This window comes from Equus quagga, chromosome 5, assembly GCF_021613505.1.
Source record: "Equus quagga isolate Etosha38 chromosome 5, UCLA_HA_Equagga_1.0, whole genome shotgun sequence".
NCBI lineage: Eukaryota > Metazoa > Chordata > Mammalia > Perissodactyla > Equidae > Equus > Equus quagga.
The window spans coordinates 67,133,154-67,156,672 of record NC_060271.1 but is presented as its reverse complement, the minus strand read 5'-3'; the positions used below and the strand labels follow the sequence as shown (position 1 = coordinate 67,156,672).

At 42.0% G+C, this 23,519-nt stretch overlaps 1 protein-coding gene across 1 annotated transcript in view; it reads left to right on the top strand.

The window, feature by feature from the left end:
• USP39 (ubiquitin specific peptidase 39) overlaps window positions 1-21,512 on the top strand; it is a 30,901-nt gene extending 9,389 nt beyond the window's left edge. Inside the window, exons 6-13 of the mRNA XM_046663014.1 lie at window positions 1,443-1,668; window positions 3,145-3,222; window positions 4,384-4,451; window positions 5,152-5,340; window positions 8,980-9,122; window positions 18,169-18,304; window positions 20,046-20,132; window positions 20,985-21,512. Of these exons, the coding sequence (XP_046518970.1) occupies window positions 1,443-1,668; window positions 3,145-3,222; window positions 4,384-4,451; window positions 5,152-5,340; window positions 8,980-9,122; window positions 18,169-18,304; window positions 20,046-20,132; window positions 20,985-21,032 (975 nt within the window). The 3' untranslated portion in view covers window positions 21,033-21,512. The remainder of the gene's footprint in view (window positions 1-1,442; window positions 1,669-3,144; window positions 3,223-4,383; window positions 4,452-5,151; window positions 5,341-8,979; window positions 9,123-18,168; window positions 18,305-20,045; window positions 20,133-20,984) is intronic.
• Window positions 21,513-23,519: the final 2,007 nt, after the last annotated feature.

Sequence of the window (23,519 nt, the reverse complement as noted above, 5' to 3'; positions counted from 1 at the left end):
CTTTGTGATGGGTTTTAATTTCCATAACAAGTTCTCTTTATTTGTAAAAATAAGTGGATCGGGCCTGGCTCCGTGGCTGAGTGGTTAAGTTCACGCGCTCCACTGTGGCGGCCCAGGGTTCAGATCCTGGGTGCGGACATGGCACCGCTCGTCAGGCCACGTTGAGGCGGCGTCCCACATCCCACAACTAGAAGGACATGCAACTAAGATACACAACTGTGTACGGGGGGATTGGGGAGATAAAGCAGAAAAAAAAAAAAAAAGTGAATGAACAAAACCTCTGCAATGAGGATTCCACTAAAATAGGGTTGAATGGACCAAGTACTCCCTCTGGAGGCTGGAAAATTTCTCTCCGAGGACGCTTACTATTATTTGTATTGTGAAGCCAGAGAGCAGCCTCTCTCCACAGCATGGATAACTGAGAATTAGGATAAACTTTATCTATATTCTTTTCCATTTGAGAGTAACTCTCTCTTTTTTTTTTAAAGTAATTATTCTCTAAGCAGGAAGTTCTTGTTTGTTTAAGCTGTTTTTGTAGGGATTTTCCTAATCACCTCTAATGGTTTTGGTGCTCTCTGCATCCTGAGTTGTCTTCCCCAGAGACGCCTTGGTTTATATTATATTTGGCAGTAACCTTGTGTCCTCCTCCTAAGTGGCTTACCTTGCCAAAGAAAGTTGTGTTCATAGTAAGCACAGCACAGGTGGGGATTCATGAACCCAAAGGGAAAGACCTGTGGGGAGACTGTGCATTTATTTGGGGTCTATTCTGTGGTCTTCCTCCCAGAGTCATGAGCATGTATTCCTCAACGAACATGGCTGGTTTTTGTCTTTTTGCTTAATGAGGTAAAATTTATTTTTGTTCTCTTAAACCTTTTGACCATTTTCCAACACACAATAGAGTACGTTCATTTTTATATACAGTTGTATGGTTTGTTACCACATTCTTAATACTACATTTGGGGAAAACACTAAATTTTATTATGATGATTTTCATATTATTTTAATGTGCAGTTGAGAGATGGGGGAACTGGGTCTCCCAATAGTTATCTCTGCCCCAGCCAAATGGAGGATGACAAAAGAGTATTTGGGTTTCTAGCCTTCAATTCCTCGTGAATCTAAATGTAGTGACAGGCCTGATTAGAGTAAACAAAGGAAATTATTAAATAAGTTGGTCAGCAGATAGGGATTTGAATACTTTTTTTAGAAACTCCTTTGTCATATCCATGTCAACAAAGTGTCTGCAGCACTGGGCTTTGTATGAAACATCCAATAACAGGATGTTTCTCTCATGAACTCAGGGTAGGCTTCTTTGGGAGTCCATTTACTTCTGGTTCTTTAAGGCATCACAGGCACAGTTCTATTAGAAGATCTTTAGTTGAAAGAGCTTGGCTCCCGGGGTCCTGCAAAGGAGCTTTGGATTAATCAGAATGTTTGACTTCCAGGCTCTGTCTAACGTTCCTCCTCTCCGGAACTACTTCCTGGAAGAAGACAACTATAAGAACATCAAGCGTCCTCCGGGGGATATCATGTTCTTGTTGGTCCAGCGTTTTGGAGAGCTGATGAGAAAGCTCTGGAACCCTCGGAATTTTAAGGCACATGTCTCTCCCCATGAGATGCTTCAGGCTGTTGTCCTTTGCAGCAAGAAGACTTTTCAGATCACCAAGCAGGGTGAGGAACAAGTCGTTCGTGTTCTCTGACTTGAGGGCAACAAAACTAGTTTGATGAACAAATTTACTTCCACTTTGCAGTGACCCCTGTAGTGGCAGAGTGAGTGTCCACTGCATAGCCTGGTTGGGCTCCCCCCTCTGCTTTCCCCAGCCTGCCCTGCTCAGAGTCCCAAGAGATTTCACCTGAATAAGAAGTGTGTCTTATTTGGTAAACTAAACTACTAAACTGCATAGCTTCAGGGGAAACCAGGGGGCTGGGAAAGGTACTAACCCAACTAACCCTTATTAAGCACCTGCCACCTTTGCTTCTCATTTTGTCAGGTCATAGGCTAGAATATTCTGATGAACGGTTTTGACTGTTTTCATCCCTCCAAACCCAATTAATTATTGCCATATGAGTAAAGTGGATAGTCTGTAGCTCTTAGCACCTGGCTTTCGTATAGTATCCTTTAGCATCCATGTCAGTTTATTCAACATTCATTCATGGTGCTGGGTTTTGGAGCTGCAGGGATCAGAAACATGCTTCTAGGAGCTGCCATTCTAGTGGGGAAGACAGTCATGCAAAGAGGTGATTATGGGGTGTTAAGTGCTGTGATAGAGGAAGCAAGGTGTGTAATAGGAGGGAGCATGGAGCAAGAACCCCCAGTCAAACATGTAGGTAGGCTGAGGGTCAGAGTGGAGGGAGAAGCACCTGAGTCTTAGGTAGAGGAGGAGACAGGTTGGGGCTGGGCATTCTAAATGGAGAGTGGAGGGGGAGATTGAGAGGGAGGGACCAGATTGTTGGGTTTGTCTATGCTGTTATATGGAGCTTGGGTTATATCGTGACAACAATGGGGAGTCACTGAAGGCTTTAATTTTAAAAAAAATTTTTTTGGGGGGGAAGATGAGCCCTGAACTAACATCTCTTTTTTGCTGAGGAGGACTGGCCCTCAGCTAACATCTGTGCCCATCTTCCTCTATTTTATGTGGGAGGCCTGCCACAGCATAGCTTGACAAGTGGTGCATAGGTCCACACCCAGGATCAGAACCAGGGAACCCCGGGCCACTGAAGCAGAACGTGCAAACTTAACCGCTGTGCCACTTGGCTGGCGCCTTTCTGAAGGCTTTTAAATGTCACAAAGATGTGACGTCAGATTTATGTTTTAAAACATTTTTTTGGCTGAGGAATGACTTAGAGGGGAAGTATAATAATGGCTTTTGATGGGCAGAGAGATACAGGCTTGGAGTAGAGATGATAATCGAAGGTCCAGGTTGGATCAGAGAGACTAGGGAGAGAGTAAAGATTGGAAGACTAAGAGCTTGTCCTTGAGGAATGCCGTCATTTAATGGCCAGATAGAAGAGGCTGCCCAGGGGATGGGATGGCATGGCCTGAAAGGAAGGAGGAAAACCAGGAATGTGGAGTCATGCCAACCAGCGCTTGGTTGGGGTTATCGTACTGCCTCCCAGCTTTGACATGTCCCGCCCTTCCTTTTCCAGGGGATGGAGTCGACTTTCTGTCTTGGTTTCTGAATGCTCTGCACTCAGCTCTGGGGGGCACAAAGAAGAAAAAGAAGAGTAAGTCGTGTGTTTCCTTTTAAAAACACTGCAACTTCCCGTCCTTTTCCTCCTAACTGTTTTTATGTTAGGGTAATATCTGTATACGTGGGTAAATTTTGTTCCCGAATAGGCCCCTCTCCCTTTTTGTTATAATATGGTTATATCTGATGGCATTTTTAATAAGTGGAAATGGATATTATTGTGCTCTAGAAATCCTGACCTGGTTTCACACTGAGGGGCTGGGCAGCATGCTGTAGACTGCTAGTCTCCTGGCTGTGCAAGAGTTAATGTGAGGAGGAGCTGGGGTGGTTTGCCTGGCTTGTAAATTGACTGGTGAAGTAGAGTAAAAGCTCGCTCCTTGCTCAGAGCCTACATGTGGAGGAATGAGGCTGGCCTCCATACAGATTCTCAGACTTTGAGTCCCTATGTCCCTTAGCATCCATGTTGGCTTAGCAGTAATCATGCATTTTTCACGAATGCCAAAAAGAACTATTATCTTAGAGACTGCTGAGATGGGTGAATAATTTTGGAGACCTAACACAGTTTTTTCCTTCTTTCTGTGTTCTGATGGTGTTAGTGTCTCTTGATGTGGGCTTGTGGCCTGCTCCTCTTCCTACTAGATGGCCCTGCTGCCTACACCAGCTGTCTTCAGCCTGTATACACCCTCTGAGTGCTCTACTTTTGTGTCCTGTTAGCATTCTAGAACGCTGTTGTGCTTTTCTGTCTCATTGCTCTGGTTCTGTTCTGCTCCATCCGTTAGTCTGTCATTTTCCTTTTACGTCCGGTGCAGGGTGGACATTGTTTCCCTCTGCAGGCAGCATATGGTTCTGGGAAGTTCTTTGGATGTATCTTGTTTTGCTTATGAATTTTTTGTGATTCATAAATCTCCAGGCTATAAATCATTCATTTCAAGCGCACTTAATTTTTCTCTCATGGGGTAGGCCCTGTGCCGGAGGTCAGAGAGCATCTTGTGTAGAAGACAGACATAAAAGAATTTACACAAATAATTATAAAGGTGCCATGGTGGTATATGTTACGAAGGTACTTCTATGTTTAGTGAGAACTTTGGGTCTAATGCTGGAAGATGCTAGTTTATTTCAGAAATTTAGAAGTTAGGACTATATTTTGGAAATGCTTTCCAGCCTGACAGAATTTGCACTTTGATTTCTGTTTGTACAGCTATCGTGACTGACGTTTTCCAGGGGTCCATGAGGATCTTCACTAAAAAGCTTCCTCATCCTGACCTGGTGAGTGGCTTGAACCTGAGTCTTGGACTGATTTATATTGCCTGAGGGGATTTAGGGTTGACAGAGACGCCTAGAGAACTGGTAAGGCCTTTTTCCCCAGGAAGAGGTTCTACAAAACACCTGCCAAGTGGCAGTTCCCTCAGGTTCCTGTCGCACCAGTTTGGGAGTTACTGCTTGCATACAGTCATACGTCACTTAAAGATGGGGATATGTTTTGAGAAATGCGTTGTTAGGCTATTTTGTCATTGTGCGAACATCCTGGAGTGCACTTACACAAACCTAGGTGGTATAGCGCGCTACACACCGAGGCTGTGTGGTACTAATCTTACATGACTACCGTCGTATGTGCAGTCCTCGTGGACTGAAACATGCAATGCAGATTGTTAGGGTAAAGGTCTGGCCACCGGGTGGTGCTGGTGTGTTTCTTTTAGAAAGCTCAGGTAAGCTTTCTAGATCATCTAAAAGCTTTGTAAATAGTCTGATATTTAAATAAAATCTCTCTGAAGATGGAAGATCTTTGGTTCTTACATTAATCTAACCAGGTGGTGCTACTGCCCTTGCAACTGCCCGGTCTCTTGGGCACTCCCTTGACTTCAGTATAAAATGAAGTAAATGTAAATGTAACAAAAGTGTTGTTTCTTTCAACCTGTGGTGGTCTTCATGCTGCTCCTTCTCTCCTTTTCTTCTCACTCATTTCTAGCCAGCAGAAGAAAAAGAGCAGCTGCTCCATAATGACGAGTACCAGGAGACGATGGTGGAGTCCACCTTTATGTACCTGACGCTGGACCTTCCTACTGCCCCCCTCTATAAGGATGAGAAGGAGCAGCTTATTATCCCCCAGGTGCCACTCTTCAACATCCTGGCCAAGTTTAACGGCATCACGGAGAAGGTAGACCCTCTGCATCCCTACCCAGCTGATACCCCTTTCTCTCTCTTAACTTTTTCATTTTCTTTTTATACTTAGATATCGCCACGTGTATGTAATGCATGTGTTATAAAGTGTATTTTTTTTTGTGTGTGTGAGGAAGATTGGCCCTGAGCTAACGTCTCTGCTAATCTTCCTCTATTTTTTGTGGGACACTGCCACAGCATGGCTTGATGAAGCGCTGTGTCCATCTGCACCCAGGATCCAAATCCATGAACCCTGGGCTACTGAAGTAGAGCATGCAAACTTAACCTCTAATGCCACCGGGCCAGCCCCAAGTGTATTGTCTTTATTGAGCCTCCCAGACTCCATGCCATTTACAGCTGATCACCCCCAACTCTTAACTTGAGTTACAGTGCCCTCTCTTGTACTTCTCATGTACCCCTTTGAACCTTCCACCCTTGGATAGTATGGAGAAAGGACTGGATATTTAAGACAGTAGAAACTCACAGAAGTAAGAACAACTCCCATCTTTTAAAAAATATGACATCAGTGTTAAAATGAAAAAAAAAAGAACTTAAAATACAGTCATGAGTTGCTTAATGATGGGGCTACATTCTGAGAAATGGCCTCATTAGGTCATTTCGTCATTGTGTGAACATCAGAGTGTGCTTACACAAACCTACATGGTATTGCCTACTACACACCTGGGCTATATGGTACTAATCTTGTGGGATCACCATAGTATACAGGGTCCATTGTTAACGGAAACATTGTTATGCAGTGTATGGCTGTATAAATAAATAAAATGAAATAACTTATTCTTACTGTAATATTACTCTTTATCAAGTTAAAAGTTTCTTTTTATCTGCTGAGTTAACTGTTTCTTGGTTTAATTCCTTTCTTCATCCTAAACAGATTTAATCCTTTTGGTTCCTTACTAGGAGAATTTTTTTTTAACTTGATGCCTCATTCCAAACACTTTCTGCTTTTTATTAGCTGAAGTTCTTTTCTTTTCAGATATTAAATACTAACAAAAAACTAGTTAAATTAGAAGAGGAACTTTATTGGAAGGTATCTCTTAGGATCCTAGGCAAACTTGAAGCGAGCAGGACCTGGGAAGGAAAGGAGCAGAGTGATGGGGTTCTCAGAAGTAGTGGTCTGTTGACTTGTCCCATTAACCTGATCTCAGCTGTTCCAGTGTGCAGGCTCTGCCGCTCTGCTCCAGGTTCCCAGGAAGGGGCTGAAAGGCCCGCTTGGATCAGGTGTCCTTTCTGGTCAAGGAGTGGGAGTTGTGAGCAAGGCAGCCACCCCAAGAAGTCTCTAAAACACATCTCCCTGACCCCCATTACTGTTTCCATCCGACGTCCAAGTCACTTGTCAGGAACTGGGAGCAGGCATAGTAAGCAGAACAAGCCCTGGGTGACCATGTACAGTTCAGCTGCCCATGTCACACACACACCGAGACAGGGAGCAGTGATCCCTGAAATGTCTAACCTGTTCATTTGACTCGTTTCACTTTTGGGAGGTGAAAGAGAGACTTTAGGCTCATGTAGTTCAGTTTTTTTTTTTGTTTTTTTTAGCATTTGCTTTTTAAGATTTTATTTTTCCTTTTTTCTGCCCAAAGCCCCCCGGTACATAGTTGTATATTTCTAGTTGTGGGTCCTTCTAGTTGTGGCGTGTGGGATGTCACCTCAGCATGGCTTGATGAGCAGTGCCATGTCCCTGCCCAGGATCCCAACCTGTGAAACCCTGGGCCGCCGAAGCGGAGCACGTGAACTTAACCACTTAGCGATGGGGCCGGCCCCAAGTGACAGAGCTAAGAATCTAAACTCAGATTTTTCACCTGACTTTTTCAGCTCTGCCACTTGGTCCCTATTGTCACTGTTTGTTCAAACTTAAGAAATATTAAGATGCCCATGGACCCTCAGTATTGATTTAAATTTATTCTTAATATAATATTACTTAAGTTAGTAGAAACATAAATGTTAGTGTATAAACTCCTATATTTACAACTTTTGAGTGTAAAATTATAGCAAACTTATAAGTTGTATACCAACAAAACTTTGAAAGCAATAAAATTAACAGTGCTATTATAGTGTGGTGTTTAGCTAAAACCAAATTGCTCCTTGCTTTGTGAATGTGGTGCTGATGTCCATGGTGAAATTCTTTCCCCTCATGTTTTCTCATAAAGTCCTGAGAAACCTTGTAAGTTAGGCTGTGACATCATTTAGGTGTTAAATCTGTCTATCCTTCACTAGTCTGAGATAATTAAAAATAGTGCTTCTTGATGTCAACTTGTTCATTGATACAATGGTGGGCAGTGAAATCTCTTGGCATTTACTTGATCTTTTAAAAAGTTTTTTGCTTTTAATACAGTATTTTATTTCAGTCACACTGAGACGAGTTACTTGATACCAACAAAAGGACGTTTTCCCGTGTTGGTTATACCATTAGACGATCAGAAATGGAGTTTTTGGCTGTACCAGTCTAGAGAGGAGTTTCTGTCTTACTGAGCTGGGAAGGAGAGAGGGAGAGGTCTTGTTTCAAATACCACCGACTCTCACTTTTCTTACCGAATTAGTAGAGTTTCTTTTTGTAACATTTTAGAAAAAAATTTTAAAAACCGTTTTCTTTAGTAATGTTTTTTCATTTGCTCTATGCCCTTGGGACCATTTCCAGAGAATTTAAATGGTGGTGGTGGTGGTGGTGGTTTTGTAAAATGATTTTTTACCAGTTTTGTTGGTAAGCAGCTCTTTGGAGCTCCTCAGGCTGTAACGAGTGGAAGTGAAACTCTTACTTGATATTTTATAAGGTCATCATCCAGGTGGTTTTGGATTATGCATATCCTAAATTTTTTTGAGTATCCTAGTTTTATATTAAAATATTTTAGTGGGAAACTTGGGTATCCCTGAATCGGCCTCTTCTTACCTCCAAAACTCACCCACTCCAGACAGGGCTGTTCTCATCGGTCCTTCCTCTTTGATTATGCCTAATCTTTCCCTCCTGCATCTTAATTTTTACTATATTAAATTGTGTGTGTGTGTCTTCAGGAAAAGTAAATTTGTGTTCACTAGCTTTTAAGCCTCTTGGGCTGGGGAAGATGTTCTGGGTCCTCCACCACTCCATCTCCTGGAACAGCTGAGTGAGTCCTCAGTAAACGTTGCCTGACAGGTTGCATTTGACCCACGAGTCTTGGGACCTTTCAGAAGAAGGATGTTGGTTGACACCCTCAATGCTGATGAGCTCCTCACTGCTTCAAAAGTACCTGTTCCATGGGTGCATGCATCTAATTATCAGGAAGTTCTTCCTTATTTTGAATTGAGTGAGACTTTCATGGTTTTAATTCTTCAGCTTTTAACAAACCTTCTTTTGCACTTGGTATTTTTGTTTCTCTTGTAGAAACGGATACCCACATTACTGTGGTTGGAGTTCAACAGTATGATCATGTGCTGGCTGAGAGACAGCCCACGGTTGAAGTATTTTAGTCAGCCTTAGCCAAATTGCTATTCCTAAGCCTTGTTTGTGGTTTCTGGTATCAAGTGTCTTCTGAATTCTAAGTATAAGGCAAGAGTATACTAAAAACCCCAAACCAAACCGGAACTCACGCACCTGCTCCGGTACTCCAGCACTCGTTTTGATAATTGTCTTTTCTCTCTCTAGGAATATAAGACTTACAAGGAGAACTTTCTGAAGCGCTTCCAGCTCACCAAGCTGCCTCCATATCTAATCTTTTGTATTAAGAGATTTACTAAGAACAATTTCTTTGTGGAGAAGAATCCAACTATTGTCAACTTCCCTATTACGTGAGTATTACCCTGCTTCACTTTCTCTTGGGGGAATGAGCCTGAATTTCTTTTCATATTTTTGTGCCATTACTAATTTTGGACTGTCTTAGCTGGAGATTGCAAGGAACAGAGCCTGCCTACACTATGGAAGTTAAAGGGTTTTATTGGAAGGATACGAATATTTCAGGGACTTGAAAAATAGATGTTTCCCTGGAGGCAGTCCGTCTTTTACCTTCTCCTCCTGCTTGCTGGGAAGTGTGGTCTTTCAGTGCCGGGAAAAGCAGTTGATCAAAGTAGGGTAGGGCAGGTCAGGTTCTGCCTGGCTTTGAAGATGATCCTGAGCAGTTAGAGTCTGTCCATCCATTCACTGATTGTCACATCTTCTTGCATACTGTAGTTAGGCATGGACAGTGGGGACGACCCCAGATTTGTCTTGTGGTCTTGGGGTCCTTCTGTCTTATTTTTTCACCAGAGAGTAAAGTCTGGAATGTGTTCTATGTCTCCTTATTGACAAGGAAGTTATAAATTTTGATGGATGGTCTTAATTTACCATGCAGTTTTCAGAGAGACACAGTTTTTCACACTCTGTAGACAGTATCTCTGAGAACGAGGGGAAATCTGGTGGCAGGGCTGGCAGGAAGAAATGTGGGTCTCTGTGTGCTGGCATTTAGATAAGGTAAAAGTAGAGCCCTAAGACAGTTTCTTTTTGGGAAGGATCTGGATGGGTATAGGATTAACATGATGTTTAGTTCAGTAGTTTTTTTTTTTAACCTTCACAAAGTTTTTGGGAGCTGTAATGGACAGGTGCTCATCTCTTTTCTTACTCCCTCTGTCCCCCACCATTTCCCAGTTCCCCAAACTATACGAGGATTGCCCATTTTCTTCTTTGAAAATAGTTCCACTTCTTAATTCTATGAGCTGTTAAGAAGGTAGTATCTAAAATTAAAGAGGCCTGACTGCTGGACTGTCCTAGTTGTGTGACCTTGGGCAGGTCATTTGCAATTTTCTGCCTGTGTTCTCTCATGGATAAAATGAGAGGCTTGAACTAGATGAGCCCTAGGGGTCCTTCTGGGTGTAACATTTTATTATTTCCAGTTCTGTGATCACCAAGAATCTGAGAACAGTGGGAGGTAAGGATTATAGAATTTCTTTTTCTTTTCTCTCACTTTTCTTCCTGTGATCACTAGCATCTTGTGTGTGTGATAAGTAGAGTGAACCTGGGGGACATGGAGCCCAGCTCTCTGCTACCTTGGGTGGGACCACAGAGAAGCTTTCTTTGACAGTCTCTTGAGTCAGGGTTTTATTTCAGAACTGGACTCTTGTGAATTGCCACAGTCACAGTCTGTACCAGGTAGGAAAGAGCACTCTTGACTCAGGGCAGCTTCCGGAAGGAGGACCATGTATTGATAGTAGTTTCTATTCACTCACTGCAGACGTCTCCTTATCCCATCGATATCTTTTACATTAGGCCTGGGGTATGTTCATTTTGCTACCAGTTGCATTCGGAGTTTTGGTAACTGTGACTTCAGTGGTTTGTGTCCTTCAGAAAGCTTGCTTGGAGAGGTTAAGAAAAAGGTTACTTCTTAACTAATTAGTCTTTAGAGAACCTCAAATTGTGTGACTCATGCTGGAGTCCTGCACTTAAATTACTTTATGCACTGTAATTACTTTCAAAGTAATACAGTTCTAGGTTATTCCAAGTCCCCACTTCATGAAAAGGACACTTTTTGTACCTAATTCTTCTCCTGTGTTTTATTTATAACACATCCCCTTTTTACCAGGAATATATTGGACTTGCAGCAATTAGGTGCCCTCTGCTCACTTGGAGATAGGGTTTTTGGAGTACAGGTTTAAAGTTTGACTTCCAGCTAATTAGGTGTTCTCTGAATTGGACTGTTGTTCTGACTGGGAGGTGAGTATGCTTCTTTGCCTGTTTTCTAAGGCAAAATGATACAACGTGTATTCGTTCCCTTTTGCCACTTAAACAGGTTTAATTCAGTCATGAAAACTTGAGTGTAAATACTCCTGAACATTTCTCTAGGTCTCGTTCAGCCAACTCTGGACAGCTGTTAAAGCTGAGGAGAAAACAATGGAGAAGCCAGCAGGCAGTTTGGCTACCTAGAGCTCGCATGGATTTCTTAGGATTTGTATCTAAATTATCTTTTACAGTGAATATTTATTGTAATCTATATGGGACACTGTCAGTGTGTAGAAATAAACAGCTATCACTAACACATAGAAACCTACATAATATAATTAGAGCAAAGTTGCATCTTTATTACTACATGGTTCACATTGAAACCTTTTTGTGTTTTTGGACAGGTAATAGATTTACATAGTTTAAAATTCAAATGGAGATATGGATCTAGAAGTGACCACTGGACAATGACCACTGTTAGCTTTTCTTGTGAATTCTTCCAGAGATGACATTGTGTTTCCTGTTGTGAGTGGTAGCATATCAGACAATTGTACAGAGATTAGAAATAGGATACAATCTCTTATTCTACCATGTATTATTTAAATTTTTATATATTTGTAGGCTACAAAAGGGTATATTTTTTCTAAAATTAGGTAGTTGACATATTGTCTTAATATTCACATTGTCAATCTCCCTGTGTGACAGTTCTTAATAATTGTCTTTGTACAGTCTTCACAGTAGGCATTTACTATAGCACTTTACTTTGTAATAACCTGTATGCATTTGTAGTTCAACTGATGGATAGAATTCAAAACATAAAACACAGAAGGAGGGGCTGGCCTGGTGGTTCAGTGGTTAAGTTCGTGTGCTCAGCTTCAGTGGCCTGGGGTTCGCCAGTTCGGATCCTGGGCACGGACCTATGTATCGCTTATCAAGCCATGCTGTGGCAGGCGTCCCACATATAAAGTAGAGGAAGATGGGCACAGATGGTAGCTTAGGGCCAGTCTTCCTCAGCAAAAAAAAAAAAAAAAAAAAAAGGATTGGCAGCAGATGTTAACTCAGAGTTAATCTTCCTCAAAAAAAAAAAGAAACACACAGAAGGAGATTTTATTCTGGGTACGTCAAGAATGCTTCTCTGTATTTGAAAGTGAATGTTCAGATATTAAGGACGAGTGATGTCAGTGACATGGTGGAGTGAGCTCGCCTGGGACTTTCTCCCCTCCAAATTACAATCAGAAGGAGCAACTGAATTCCAACCAAAAGAATCCTAATAACACAGAGCTTGTCAGAGACCCACAGCAGCCAAATGACAGAGGGTGGAGAGGCTGGAGCTACCCTTGGAGGAGCTGGAATGGGGTAAGAGAGAACTTTGCTCCCTCCGCTAGAGACTGGGATCACTGCGGAGGGTGAGGGAAGGAGCAGGGGAGGGGCTGTGCATCCATGGGATCGTCCAGGACTCCCACCACCCCTGCAGCAGAAACCCTCTAACGGGGGAAAGCTTTCACGTGGGGGGACCCCATCAAGCCAGGGCCCCAGGAAACTAGAGAGCCGGAGCTGATCGGAATCCAGGTCTGCATGCGAGAGAAGGTGCCCCTCCTCCCCCAACCTGCTCTGTGCACTGCCATCACAGCTGAAGGCAGAGGGCTCAGAACACGTGGCTCTCGACCCCCATCTAGTGGCAACAGGCTGTAACTGCAACCGAATAATAGCATTATGTGCAAAAACCGCTCCTCCACCATCCAGAAATTTATAAAAGCTCCAGTCCAAAAGGAAAACAATAAAAACACAGAATTATGTCCTGAGGACTTAGAAATAGGTAAACTAAGTGAAAATGAGTTCAGAATAGCTATCATCAAAATACTCAGTAAGGTAAAGGGAAATATAGAGAAACAAGTCAACGAGTTCTGCAGTTATTTCACAAAAGAGATTGAAACTTTAAAGAAGAATCAATCAGAAATACTAGAGATGAAAAATACAATGGACCAGATAAAACAGAATACGGACTCCCTGAATGCCCATGTAGACACCATAGAGGAGAAAATTAGCATAATTGAAGATAGGCAGGTTGAATGGCTCCAGACAGAGGAAGAAAGAGAACTAAGAATTAAAAAAAATGAAGAAAATCTCAGAGAAATAGCTGACTCAATGAGAAAATGCAACTTAAGAATCATTGGAATTCCTGAGGGTGTGGAAAAGGAAAATGGAGCAGAAAGTGTGCTCAGCGACATAATAGCAGAGAACTTCCCAAAGCTAAGGATTAAGTGAGAAGTGTGTGTGGAGGAAGATTTCAGATCTCCTAGATTTGTCAATGTAAAAAGACCTACTCCAAGGCATATAGTAATAAAAATGGCAAAAATGAATGACAAAGAATACTCAGGGCAGCAAGGCAAAAGAAAATAACCTACAAAGGAACTCCTATCAGACTTTCAGTGGATTTCTCTACAGAAACCTTACAAGCTAGGAGAGATTGGAGTGACATATTCAAAACTTTAAAGGATAAAAATCTTCAGCCAAGAATACTCTATCCGGCAAAAATATCCTTCAGATATGAGGGAGAAATTAAATCCTTTCCAGACAGACAAAAGCTAAGGGACTTTGTAGCCACAAGACCTCCACTACAAGAAATCCTCAAGAAGGCTCTCATACCTGAAAAAAGAAAAAAAGGGAGAAAGGGGTCACAAAACACAGAGTAGGGAGACTAATAGAATCAGAATAGGATAGCAAATATTCAACTACAGCATTAGGATAAAGGGAAGGAAACCACCAGAGCAAAGAGGATCTTATCACTCTAACCACAAACTCACAACACAAGTTGGAATAAGAGATGAAAATAATAATTTAGGAGGGGAGGAGGAAAGGGATTGAATCAGTTTAGGCTAAGGAAGTAAAAGGCCACCAGAAAATGGACTATGTTATGCACAAGGTTCTGAATACAAACTGCAGGGTAGCCACTAAACTAAGAAATAGAACAGAGAGACAAAACATAAATAAGGAAAAAGCTAAAAAACCCAGCATAAGAAATTGCAGAAGTCAATGGGTAGGCTAAAACACACAGGACGAGAAACAAAGGAAACACAGGAAAACCAGAAAATGAATGACAGAATGACAGCATTAAGCCCTCATGCATCCATAACCACCCTCAATGTAAATGGATTGAACTCTCCAATAAAAAGACAGAGTGGCAAGATGAATTAAACAACAAGAGTCAACAATTTGTTGCCTCCAGGGAACACACCTCAGCTCCAAGGACAAACAGGCTCAGAGTGAAGGGGTGGAAGACAATACTCCAAGCTAATAGCAAACAAAAGAAAGCAGGTGTCGCAATACTTATATCAGACAAAACAGATTTCAAGATAAGGCAGGTAAAGAGAGACATAGAGGGCCAATACATAATGATCAAAGGGACACTTCATCAAGAAGAAATAACACTTATAAATATCTATGCACCCAACACAGGAGCACCAAAGTTCATAAAGCAACTATTAACAAACCTAAAAGAAGATATCAAAAATAACACAATAATAGTAGGGGACCTCAACACTCCACTCACATCAATGGACAGATCATCCAGAAAGAAAATCAACAAGGAAACAGTGGAGCTAAACAAAAAGCTAAAATAGTTGGATTTAATAGACATATATAGAACACCTTACCCAAAAACAGCAGAATACACATTCTTCTCAAGTGCACATGGGACATTCTCAAGGATAGACCATATGTTGGGAAACAAGGCAAGCCTCTGCAAATTTTAAAAAATTGAAATAATAACAAGCATCTTCTCCGATCATAATGCTATAAAGCTAGAAATTAATTACAAGAAAAAAGCTGAGAAAGGCACAAAGATGTGGAGACTAAACTATATGCTATTGGACAAGTGGTGGATCATTGAAGAAATTAAAGAAGAAGTCAAAAAATACCTGGAGACAAATGAAAATGATTACATCCCATACCAACTCATATGGGATACAGCAAAAGCTGTATTAAGAGGAAAATTCATTGCCATACAGACACATCTTAACAAACAAGAAAAATCCCAAATAAGCGATCTTAAACTACACCTAACTGAATTATAGAAAGAAGAACAAACAAAGCCCAAAGTTAACAGAAGGACAGAAATAGTAAAAATCAGAGCAGAAATAAATGCTATTGAAACAAAAAAGGCAGTAGAAAGGATCAATGAAACAAAGAGCTGGTTCTTTGAGAAGATAAATAAAATTGATAAACCCCTAGCCAGACTTACAAGGAAAAAAAGAGAGCTCAAATAAACAAAATCAGAAATGAAAGAGGAGAAATAACAACAGACGCCACAGAAATACAACGGATTATAAGAGAATACTACGAAAAACTATATGCCAACAAAATGGATAACCTAGAGGAAATGATTAAATTCTTGGATTCCTACAATCTCCCAAAGCTTAGTCAAGAAGAAGCAGACAATTTGAACAGACCAATCACAAGGAAAGAGATTGAAACAGCAATCAAAAGCATCCCAAAGAATAAAACCCCAGGACCAGATGGCTTTCCTGGGGAATTCTATCACACTTTCAGAGAGGATTTAATACCTATCCTTTTCAAGCTATTCCAAAAAATCTGGGAGGATGGAATACTTCCTAACACATTCTACGAGGCCAACATCACGCTGATACCAAAGCCTGACAAGGACACCACAAGAAAAGAGAACTACAGGCCAATATTGCTGATGAACATAGATGGAAAAATTCTCAACAAAATTTTGGCAACCCGAATTCAGCAATTCATCAAAAGGATCATATACCATAATCATATGGGATTCATACCAGGGACACAGGGATAGTTCAACATCTGCAAATCAATCAACGTGATACACCACATCAACAAATTGAGGAATAAAAACCACATGATCATCTCAATAGATGCAGAGAAAGCATTTGACAAGATCCAACAGCCATTTATGATAAAAACTCTGAAAAAAATAGGAATAGAAGGGAATTGCCTCAACATAATAAAGGCCATATATGACAAACCCACAACCAACATCATACTCAATGGGGAAAAACTGAGTGCCATCCCCCTGAAAATAGGAATGAGACAAGGATGCCTTCTATCACCAGTCTTATTTAACATAGTACTGGAGGTTTTGGCCAGAGCAGTTAGGCAAGAGAAAGGAATAAAAGGAATCCAAATAGGAAGGGAAGAAGTGGAACTCACTGTTTGCAGATGACATGATCCTATATATAGAAAACCCCAAAGAATCCATTGGAAAACTTTTAGAAATAATCAACAACTACAGCAAAATTGCAGGGTATAAGATCAATTTACATAAATCAGTAGCATTTCTATACTCTAATAATGAACTAATAGAAAAAGAACTCAAGAACACAATACTGCTCACAGTTGCAACAAAAAGAATAAAATGCCTCAGGGTGAATTTAACTAGGGAAGTGAAAGACCTATACGATGAAAACTACAAGGCTTTTCTGAAAGAAGTGGATGACGACATAAAGAGATGGAAAAACAGTCCATGTACTTGGATTGGAAGAATAAACATAGTTAAAATGTCCATTCTACCTAAAGCAATCTACAGGTTCAGCGCACTCCCAATCAGAATCCCAATGACATTCTTTACAGAAATAGAACAAAGAATCCTAAAATTCATATGGGGCAACAAAAGACCCCGAATTGCTAAAGCATTCCTGAGAAAAAAGAACAAAGCTGGAGGCATCACAATCCCTGACTTCAAAACATACTACAAAGCTACAGTAATCAAAACAGCATGGTACTGGTACAAAAACGGGTGTACAGATCAATGGAACAGAATTGAAAGCCCAGAAATAAAACCACATATCTATGGACAGCTAATCTTTGACAAAGGAGCTGAGGGCATACAATGGAGAAAAGAAAGTCTTTTCAACAAATGGTGCTGGGAAAACTGGAAAGCCACATGTAAAAGAATGAAAATTGACCATTCTTTTTCACCATTCACCAAAATAAACTCAAAATGGATCAAAAACTTAAAGGTAAGACCTGAAATGATAAGGCTTCTAGAAGAAAATGTAGGCAGTACACTCTTTGACATCAGTATTAAAAGGACCTTTTCGGACACCATGTCTTCTAAGAAAAGGGAAACAACAGAAAGAATAAACAAATGGGACTTCATCAGACTAAAGAGCTTCTTCAAGACAAAGGAAGACAGGATTGAAACAGATAGTAAGAATAAATCTGATGTTTCTAAGTCCCAATTGAAGGAACCTAGCCAATAGTATATTTTGGCAGCCAGAACTGAGAAATTGGAAGCTGTCGGGTAACAGGTGGGTCACATAAAGAAGAGAAAGCCAGACTGCAAATGGGGGAAGAAGAATAAAGCTGATGTCAAAAGCAGGAAAGAGAGCAAGCAGCTCTCTTGAGTCTTGCCTCTTCTCCATTGCTTGGTTCCAGCTGCATTTCCTAGTCTGAAAACCTAGAATAAATTCCTCTTTTGTGCTTATGCTACCTTGGGTGGGTTTCTGTTACTTGTAACCTTTCCGCTTACTTGACTAAAAGAAAAAAAATCAAAGAAGCAAGTTCTCAGAAAATAGAAAAAAATCTGGATGATCTGCCTGGTTTGTCCTATTGAGATTGTTACAGCAGTTATATACAGCAGCAACCCACATAGTTATGTAGTCAGGCCTTCCATAGCCTAAGGCCAGAGACTGTGTGTTGCCTGAACACTGCAGCTGCAGTTGATTCCCGGGTAGGGCACAGGGTGAGGTAGTTACACCTGTCCAATCACTTAATCCTCACCGTCTCGGTGGAGTCGGTGACTTGCATTCTCATCTCGTAGAAGAGGCTTAGGTTGTAACCTGCTCATCACACACACTTCTGAAGTGGCAGAGCCCAGATTCCAGTTCAAGTCTGAATTACTCCAGGCCCTCCTCTTTTGGTTACTAGACATGCTTTTAAAATGTACTTTTCCTTCAGAACCTATCTTTCTAGTTTGATTAGAAAGCCTCATTTTTATGGCAAATTATGTGAATTCCCACAAACCTGGGCTTCTGTGGCTCTGCAAACCTCCTTCAAGCCAGGGTCCTAAAGTCGGGTTCAACAGCTTTGTGATCCCTTTGTGTAGGATGCTTTCCCTGACCTCACAGCATTTGTCTGATCTTTTGGCTTTATTTTCATCATCACCAGAAATGTGGATCTGAGGGAATACTTGTCTGAAGAAGTACAGGCAGTCCACAAGAATACCACCTACGACCTCATTGCCAACATCGTACACGACGGCAAGCCCTCCGAGGGCTCCTACCGGATCCATGTGCTTCATCATGTGAGTGGCGCTGACTTGTCCTGGCACAGAGTGGCCAAAACAGGTGTCGTTCCTTTGGCATTTCAGAGGGTAGCTCTTTTCAGTTTGCCCTTTCTTGGCCTTGACTTTGAGACTCCACAAGTGATAGAGTTAAGGCTTAAGTGATTAGTTAAGGCTAATCTCTGTTTCGGCTGCACATTGGATTTACCTGGGGAGATTTTGAAAAATCCTGGTGCCTGGGCAGTACCCCAGGCCAGTTACATTAGAACAGTGTAATCTGTGCCTGTTATTTTTCAACTGGGGTAGAGGCCAGGGATGCTGCTAAATATCCTACAATGTACAGGGCAGCTACTGCAGCAAAGAATTTTCTGGCCAAAAATGTCACTTAAGGTTAAGAGACTCTGCATTAGCTTATCCGGAGGTGGAACCCAGGCATTGTGATGTTTGAAATTTCGGCAGGAGATTCTGGTGTGCAGCCAAGTTTGAAAATCACTGTCTCAGACTAGAGTCTTACCACCTAGAGTGGGATTCTTGGACCGGCAGCTGTGGCATTGTCTGAGAGCATGTTAGAAATGCAGAATTTCAGGCCCACCCAAACCTACTGAATCAGAATCTGCATTTTAATAAAACCCTCTGATTTGTATGAAACTAAAGTTTACAAAGCACTGGGTGTAGAGGTTCCCTTTCAGCTAAAAACAATTTTATGAATTTGTCTCAAGCTGAAAATGGATGAAACATGTGCTTGACATATTTGGTATCACACAGATTATTAGCACATATTGTTCTAATTTATTAGTCTCTTCCAGGACTCTAGTTTAATAATAACTAGCTTCTGTTTATCAAGCACTTTACTGTGTGCTGGAAAGTACGCCAAATGGCTAATGCATGTTCATCTCATTTACCTCCTTAAAACACACCTCCGAGACAGGTGTTGATACATCTTTTTTACAGATGACAAAATCTAGGCTCAGAGCTTTAGTGATGTATCTGAAGTCTGTAGAATTGGCATTTGATCCAGATACTTGGTTTCATCATGTTCTTAACCTGTCCTTGGACCAGGAATGGGGACTTGATTATGTGATCCTGAGCTTTCTTTGTTTCCTATATCCCGAACTATTGGAATAGCCAGAATATCTGGAATACCTGTCTTTTATGGTATCTATCTTTGGCATTCTTAGAAATTTGGATGGATGAGGCAGGCAGGCTTCCAGAAGTGCCTCTGCCATATTCCAGAAACCTCTTTTCTCCTTGTTATGGAAGCACGGAATGAGGTAGAATTTGCAGTATTCACAGCACTGGTTTTGTAGGCCACACGGGACACTTTTTCTTGGCTGACTATTGCTGTGTTCTCTGGAGTGAGGGTGGGAATGTCCACTTTTATAGTTAACACTGCACCTCCTGGGTGAGTGTGTCTAGTCTGTCATTTCTGAGCAGCAAGGAGACATCTTAGGTGAGGAATAGAGGGCTTCCTCTTTTTATTGTCCACCTAAATTGTTTTTAAAAGGTGTACAGAAGTGTTTGAGACTCCATTGTACTTTAAGGAATCCTTGGCAGGAATCAAGTTTGCCATGATCACTACCCCAAAAACTCTTTAAATGGAATGATGTCCAGCAGACGTCAAGCACCGTCTTATTTATGACTGGCTGCGTGATGGTCTAGTAGCTTTTCTTCTCATTTTTCTAACTTTTTACTGTGATCCTTTCCTTCTACACCCTTGTGGTTTTAGGGAGCCGACTAACTCAGCCCTTCATACTTTTTGCAGGGGACAGGCAAATGGTATGAATTACAAGACCTCCAGGTGACTGACATCCTTCCTCAGATGATCACACTGTCAGAGGCTTACATTCAGGTGGGTGGGCCACAGGCTTGGTGAGCACTGAATAGCTGGAGTGTTGGGCTGGTGAGAGGAATGACGCGGGCAAAGGCAGGAAATGGGATTGAGTTAGAGCCTTGGTTAGGCTGGGTGCCTGGTTGGATGCACTGGGGAGTTGAGTGGGGCCGGATTATATGGCCCTGAAAGTCAAGGAGCGGTTTTCAGAGAAGGGAACAGCAGGGAGAAGCATGGAAGATTTACAAGTGAGTAAGGAGGTTATGTTTGTGGCCAGGTTAGTTTTGCAGAGGTATGTGGTCTGGTTTCCGAAAGGAAGAGCCTGAAATCATCAAGGGGGCAGGTAGGAGTCGTCTCTGAAGCTTTCCCCAATTCTCAAGGCAAAGTTATCTCTCGTGACCCCACAGCACTTTCTGCAAGTCTTTATTGGAGCACTGATCGCATTTGAACTGTCTTCTCCACTGGATTGAGAGCTCGTGGAGCAGATTGTCTCTGTCTTCTCTAACTGCCCTAGTACCTGGTGAAGAAGGAAGGTGGAGACTGAGGAAAAGCTATTGCTTTGTAAAGAAAGAGAGACATCTCTCCTTCTAGAGATGACTCTTCCCTCAGCTCTTTGTCTGAGGTTGTAGGCTTGACTATGAGTCCTTTTATAAAAAGGGAATTTGGAATGGAAAGTAAGAAAGAGGGGCAGGGAGTGGAAAATGAAAATTGAATGTAAGAATTTTCAGAAAGATTTTGAGTTGGTTTCCGGGGATTTAGCAATATGTAAGTCGGGTGACAGGTTGTCCATTGTCTAGTGCAGAATTGGTACTCGATAAATATTTGTGAATTGAGTTTTAGCTCCTAAATATCTTTTGTATTCATTTCTTACAGATTTGGAAGAGGCGAGATAATGATGAAACCAACCAGCAGGGGGCTTGAAGGAGAAGTCTGGGGCTTTGTTCCGGCTGCTTTTGGCTGAAGATGGTGAATGAGAATACTGAGGCTGTAGCTAAGCATGGGCTGACTGACACATTCCCTGGACCAGCCCGCTTTTATGGGTTGTGGTTCACACCAGAGCATCAGAAGGGCCCACCCGCCTGGGATTGCTTTGCAATGTCACCCAGCCGTTCTTTGGTCAATTTATTGTAGATTGATGCTTCTTTCTCCTTCCTGTCCAGCTCTCTTGTAGCTTAGCCTGGGCAGACCTCTTTTACAGACGTATATAATTTATTTCTGAGTAGCTAGGAGTATCTGAAGGACAAGATCATTTCTTCTAAACATCAAAGCCTCAGGATTGTAGGACGGAGAGCACAAGGCCAGTAACATCCTTCTTCCATCATAGGTAAATAATTTTCCTGTGATTCTTTTTATGTCCTGTTGTGTTTTTTGGAGTGGATTAAATATTTTCCTGTTTTTAAACCCGCCTCTTGTTTTATATCCTTACCTTAGGCTACTTCCTAAAGGAAAGACTTTTTTTTTAATCCTTACAAACTGTCTGTTCTACAGTCTGTCATCTGGTTGACATCATGTGTGTCTTCCTGTCAGCTTGTGGGTGGTATGTCAGTTAGGATGCATTGTCTCTAAGTAACAAAACATCTGACAAAGTGATAAATTATTATTGTGCTTAACTAGAGGTCTGGAGGTGGATGGTTTCAGCCTGCAGTGTAGGTTGTGTGAGGGAAGAGGGAAGGAAGGGAGGTGGGAAGAGCATCTGACTGCAGTGCAGTCCTGAGAAAGTCTGTGCCAGGCCAGTGGGGAGCCCAGAGCAAAGATTGCCTGTCAGAAGAATTGAGCAGATGTGGCTTTCATCAAGTGTAGTCATTGATTAGGAACAGCCTGGAGGGAGTGTGGCCTTGGCCTGAGCACTATGGAGATCTGAGAATGGGGGAAATCTGTAGACACAGCCGCTGGCAGCAGTCAGTCAACTACAGCACGTTCTCTTAAAGGGAGGTAGGAGCTGCGCACTTCTGTGGCTACCACCCTTTTCTTGTGGGACATAATACTCTCCTTATTTTCCTCTACCTCTCTGACAGCTTTCAGATTTCCTTTGCAGGCTCATCTTGCTCTATCCAGCATTAAAAGTTGGGATTCCTCAAGACACGGTGCTAGGCCCTCCCTTTTCACTGTTTACTTTTTCTCTAGGCCATTTCAGCCATGCCTGTGGCTTCACTTACCACCTTCAGGGCGATCACTCAAACAAATCTTAATTCCATACTTCTCTAAATTTTTAAACTTTATTTATTTTTAAATTTTACTAATTTTTTTGAGGAAGATTAGCCCTGAGCTAACTACTGCCAATCTTCCTCTTTTTGCTGAGGAAGACTGGCCCTGAGCTAACATCCGTGCCCATCTTCCTCTACTTTATATGTGGGACGCCTGCTGCAGCATGGCTTGCCAAGCGGTACTTGGGTCCACACCTGGGATCTGAACCGGCGAACCCCAGGCAGTTGAAGCAGAACGTGTGAATTTAACCACTGCACCACTGGGCTGGCTCCCAATTTTTAAACTTTAGAGCCAACTGCCTACTTGATATGTTTGGGATGTCTTAAAGTCAGTTTAAACTCAACATTTTCCAAAACTTGGGCGTGTGAGTTTTCTCCTCAAACTTAGTCTCTTTCCAGTGGTTTCTATGTAGGTGAAAGGTTCCACCATCCATCCAGTTATATAAGCTGGAAATTTATCCAGGAGTCATCCTTCCTCCACCCCCACTTCCCTTGTCTAAAATGTTACCAAGTCCTGTCAATTTTACTGTGTAATTTTTTCTTGAATCTCCCCACTTTTTGTTCTCTGCCACTGTCTAGTCTAAGCTAGTGCCAGCTTAGTCCAGGTCCAATCAGGAGAGAGAAACGATATAATAAGTTGATCAGGGAAAGTTTAATTTCAAGAATTATCAACTGTAACAGGATTGGAGTAACCAGGGATTAACTAGTAATAAGTAAGGAGAACTCTAAAGAATGTGGGGATACCAGACATGAGGAACAGCTGCTACCCTTACGGCTGACACAGAATGTCCAGGGCTGAGATCCAGGCCTTGGTGAAAGTCTACTCCCTGGAACTTGTCAGAAACCTGCTCTCTAGTGCATTAGGGAAAGCACATGACGGGGAGGTGTCTCACTTTGCTGCCAAACTGCCTGGGGAGGAGGAGAGTGCCCACTGAAGCTGCTGGCTGCTGTGCGCTGCAGGAGCCAGGCACCAGAGACTCCACAAGCACAGCAGGAGCCTGATGCTGGATGTCTGCTTTCAAGTAGGCACACTGGGACTGGGAAGGAAAGCGCTCTCTTCCTGCCGTGTGTCTCCAGCACACTCTTCTGACAAAGCTTCAGTGGCTCTGGCAAGAAAAAAATCGAGAGGGCCCAAATCCATTTCCACAGAGCAGGCAAAAAGGGTGAATTTGGAGCTGAGAGGCACTAAACTGATAACTGGTGC